Genomic DNA, 4,124 nt, shown 5'->3' with positions numbered 1-4,124 from the left:
GGGCGAGCGTTGTGGGGGGGGGCAGGCGGCATCTGCCCGCCGTCAGCCTGAGGGCCAGTGCGGCCGGGAGCGGGGCACGGACACTGCTGGGTGACAGTAGGGTGCAAAGGGAGCGACCGTGTGTGTAGGCAGAGTATAAAATAGTAGTGTTGACACGGTGAGTATTCAGATCTACGAGCAGGAAGCTGCCTCTTTTAATCTTCCCCTGGTAAGGGTCTCCCTAGCAACAGCAGATTAAATTTTTGTGGAGTAAGGGGGATTTTTGAGGTGATGTGGCCTTTAAACTGTCGCAATATTCAGAGCATTTGAAAGCATTCTGCTTTTATATGCAGAGTTTTGAAGCTATACAAGGTATGGTTTCAATTTAGAACGTGAGGCTACTCAAAAAACCCCAAATCTTATTAATGTGTTACGAGTTTCGAGCTCCAGTAGCTGTAAATTGCCTATGCAGATAGTTAGAATGGACCTTTTTACTGGTAATTCAATGCCTTTGCTGTTCAACATGGGGTTAATGTTATAAAGGAAGAAGGTGAGAGTCACCTTGCATATTGATACTTGGCTTTGGGAGTTTAGGAAGACCTTTCAGGGATGAGCACCCTACGTTTGGTTTACTTTTGGAAAAGTAATGTTCTAGACTGGATTGCGTAACATCTGAAATCTATGTCCTCTGTCTTTGCAAAATAAACACTTCATTTTCACAAAACATCTGCATGAGGCTGTTACTAATTATACCTTCATTTTAAAGGAAATTGGATGGCTGAGGGAGAGCTGGATGTTCAGAAGTTTCATGATTGCTGCTGAGAATTACAACATGTCTAAAGAAATGCAAGAGCTGCAGAAGCAATGGCACTCCGTAGTGCAGGCCATGCACAGCAATTCAAACGTGGGTCTGGATTATAATTTTATATAATATATTTATAAGGATACTCCTTTTGTAACTCTTGGAATATCACACCCCAATTTATTTCAATGCCATTTCAAAACTTTTTTTTTTTTGAGAAAATTGGCACTCCCTTTTTTAAGTGAATGCTGAGGAGCCTGTGGGAAGGACTCTCCTCCCACACCCTCAGCAATCAAGAAAAAGGGAAGCCTGTTCTGCTTTCTGTGTCTTACTGGTATAACCATTTGAGATAGTATAGTGGCATTTTAGTGAAATGGTTGTGCTGCTATAAAAAGAACTAAAACTACCATGCATATTTCCTTAAGGGAAGGGAAATGTCCCTACCATAGTAAAATTCCAGTGTGTAGGTATCACTACCTCTGTAAAAAGGATTTTTTTTATACCAGTAACATAATTAAATTCATAACAACTTTGTGATACAGACATGCCTGCACTGTACTTATGCTCAATAAATGAACAGGTTGCAGATATTACTGATGCATGGAAAAAAGAAAAATCATCATTATTTTTAAATGTTACAGTATTTTTTTTTAACAAAGACAGTTCTTTAGATCAAAATCATAGCTGTTGAAACCCCATTGAAATCTGTGCAGCTACATTGTGATTTGGGTTTTTTACTTGTTTTTGGGGAGGGGGGTCTGGGGTGGGTTTTGTTGTTTGGGTTTGTTTTTTTTTTTTTTAAATTTGTGCAACAATGGAACTGGAAGTCCAAGAGAAACACATCTGTTGTCGGTAGAGTTATATCTACTATGCAGTTATCTAAATTTGCAATAAGACCTCATGCTTTTGAAATACAGAGGCAACAGCTGCCCTCTGTTCAAGCTGCAGAGTTAACCTTTAAAAGTTATTTGTGACAAGAGAGAAACAAAATCTAAAATGTTTTTCTTTAATCCACAGGTTGTTGCATTTATGAACTCTCGTGTTGGCCAATACTTAGATGACCATCCTTTCATTGCCTTATCACTCCTGATGTTTATTGCAATGTCTGCTATTCCCGTTGCATTTTTCCTGATTTTTATTGTTATAACTGCCATAATGGCCTGTATTGGTGTGATAGTCATGGAAGGTATTGTGTGCATGCATGTATGTATTTACTTATTCCTTTTTAAGGCATGATGTCTTTTCCTTTTTTTCTTCTTCCTTCTGGAGTTCCCAAGCAATTGAGAATTTCTGTATGTAGTCCTTAGCTCTTAGCAGTAGTAAAACTCTTAATACAAGAATAGTAATCTGATTAACTGTCATTAATTTCCCTTTCTAGTCTCAGCCACCAGGATATGGCTAAACCAGTTAACTTGACAATGCATAGCTTTTACAGTGGCTAGCTAGTTGATTGCAGAAGACTGTTTTCCCAAAGGGTTTGAATTTGGGGTTGCAATAGAATGTCAGCTCTTCTAATTTACTTGCATATAAACTTGTTTAAGTAACAAACCGATTTCTTTTATTAGGAGTTGTAATAGCCATAGGTGGCATATCCCTCCTTTGTGTGCTGTGTGGCCTGGGTGCGCTTTCACTGGGAGTTTCTGGAGTACTGAGTATTTCTTATGTTGTTCTTTCCACTCTGGTCAACTACTGGCATGCTTCAAGGTAAGTATTATTGTTTTTATCCATGCCTGGATTTTTTAAATTCTTGGATTTTTGAAACTTTGCAACTGTACTTTTGCATTGATTACCTCATTTATTCTAAGTGGGCCACTGTTGCTTAATTTAACAGAAGTTGTTTGAATGCTAGAGCATCTTTGGCTACCCTGGGGACTTAATGTGTGGCATATCAATGTTTAGTCATAAATATATATTTTGATTAGAGTTAATACATGCCCTCTTTCCTACTTGGGAAAGAGGAAATGTAAAGAGTCTTTAAATGTGCATGTGTTAACATAACGTGACATCAAGCAGTAAAATACGACTTTGTCTCGCTCAGAGTATTTGTTGCTTTAAGTGTCATTAAAACATATTTCCAAATTGGACTTGGCCTAGAGGATGAACCTTTTGTGGTTCTTTCTGCGTGATGACCCAGCTATCTTTGCTTACCTGCATTTGTAGAGTAATGGACCAAAACTAGTTGTAGATTTGGGATAGGCAGAGAGGTACTTAAAAGGGACAGTGTGGCCAAAATAGAAATTAGAGGTTTTGCTGGATACTGCACACGTGCTGCTTACCAGTCGTGTCTCCTGGTACTTCAGGCCTGGAGGCCTATTTCGGTCAGCATTGCCTTAGCTGTGCTTTCACCAAGCATCTGGCTAGGAGTAAGAGGTGGTAGCAGGTTGTGCTGGAGTGCCACCTATTGCCCGCTTAGATACCTACCAGGGAATGAATAATACTCGCTTCCTAAGCATAGGGAAGAGCAAGAAGAAAAATTACAACTGCTCCCTCCTAGACTTTCTCAGTTTGCTCCTTCATCACAGCAGTGTTTCTTGCACAGCTCTCGAGGAGGCACGAAACAGCCTGTGGAGCCCATGATATTGTCAGGTTGCCAAGACCGTGGTACAAGGCCCAGTGTGCTTGTATTTGTTCCAGGGGTCCATACCACTCTTCCAGGGTGTGCTGCCAGATCCATAACATTGCCCACCAATTCTAGAAGAGTTTCTGTAGCGTATCTGAATACACAACCCAACCTACAGACCAGTCGCATTGACCTACAGCTTTGATGTTAAAACAGATAACATCTGCTGTTCTTACGTTCTGTGTGTTTTGAGAGAAGCTCTGGTAGAGGATGTTCTAGGAGTCTCAGACAGGCTTACCTCTCTCGGTGCTTAGCCTTTTTGAAAGTTAAAAGACAATAATCTCACAGAAGAACTGACGAAAACCATTCTTTTCTCATACATACAGGGATCAAATAAGGAAGCAAGAAGTTAATGGAAGTTTGCCGCAGAAGAGTTCTTCTGTCTTGGATCTTTCTGCCAATAATGGAAAAAACGAATAAGTGGGTTTCTCCCCACATCCTTCATAGGCACTTAACTGTACTATTCTGACCTTTGCAATGTAATTGTTTACTCATTGAACATTCAGCCTTTTTGCACTCCTTATGGGAACTGAAAAAATCAATATGCGTCTTATATTTTCACTGTAAAACTAATATTAAGAATAACCATTAAGCAGCAGTGCATTGCAATATTAAGTTCACATGCATGATGGAACGTTCTACAGAATTTGGTAAAGGGATGTAATGATAAAAGGTACTGTTAAGTCAGTAACAATTAGGTGAAAGAGACAGTAGGTAGGTATT

General features: G+C 39.7%; 1 protein-coding gene across 1 annotated transcript in view; it reads left to right on the top strand.

The window, feature by feature from the left end:
• The window catches only part of TMEM159 (transmembrane protein 159), a 13,629-nt gene extending 9,808 nt beyond the window's left edge, over nucleotides 1–3,821 (top strand). The window contains exons 2-5 of the mRNA XM_009886550.1: nucleotides 746–883; nucleotides 1,799–1,967; nucleotides 2,347–2,485; nucleotides 3,728–3,821. Of these exons, the coding sequence (XP_009884852.1) occupies nucleotides 773–883; nucleotides 1,799–1,967; nucleotides 2,347–2,485; nucleotides 3,728–3,821 (513 nt within the window). The 5' untranslated portion in view covers nucleotides 746–772. The remainder of the gene's footprint in view (nucleotides 1–745; nucleotides 884–1,798; nucleotides 1,968–2,346; nucleotides 2,486–3,727) is intronic.
• Nucleotides 3,822–4,124: the final 303 nt, after the last annotated feature.

This window comes from Charadrius vociferus, unplaced genomic scaffold (genome assembly GCF_000708025.1).
Source record: "Charadrius vociferus isolate BGI_N301 unplaced genomic scaffold, ASM70802v2 scaffold46, whole genome shotgun sequence".
Classification (NCBI taxonomy): domain Eukaryota; kingdom Metazoa; phylum Chordata; class Aves; order Charadriiformes; family Charadriidae; genus Charadrius; species Charadrius vociferus.
Note: the sequence above shows the minus strand (reverse complement) of the source record. Positions and strands in the feature narration are given on the sequence as shown.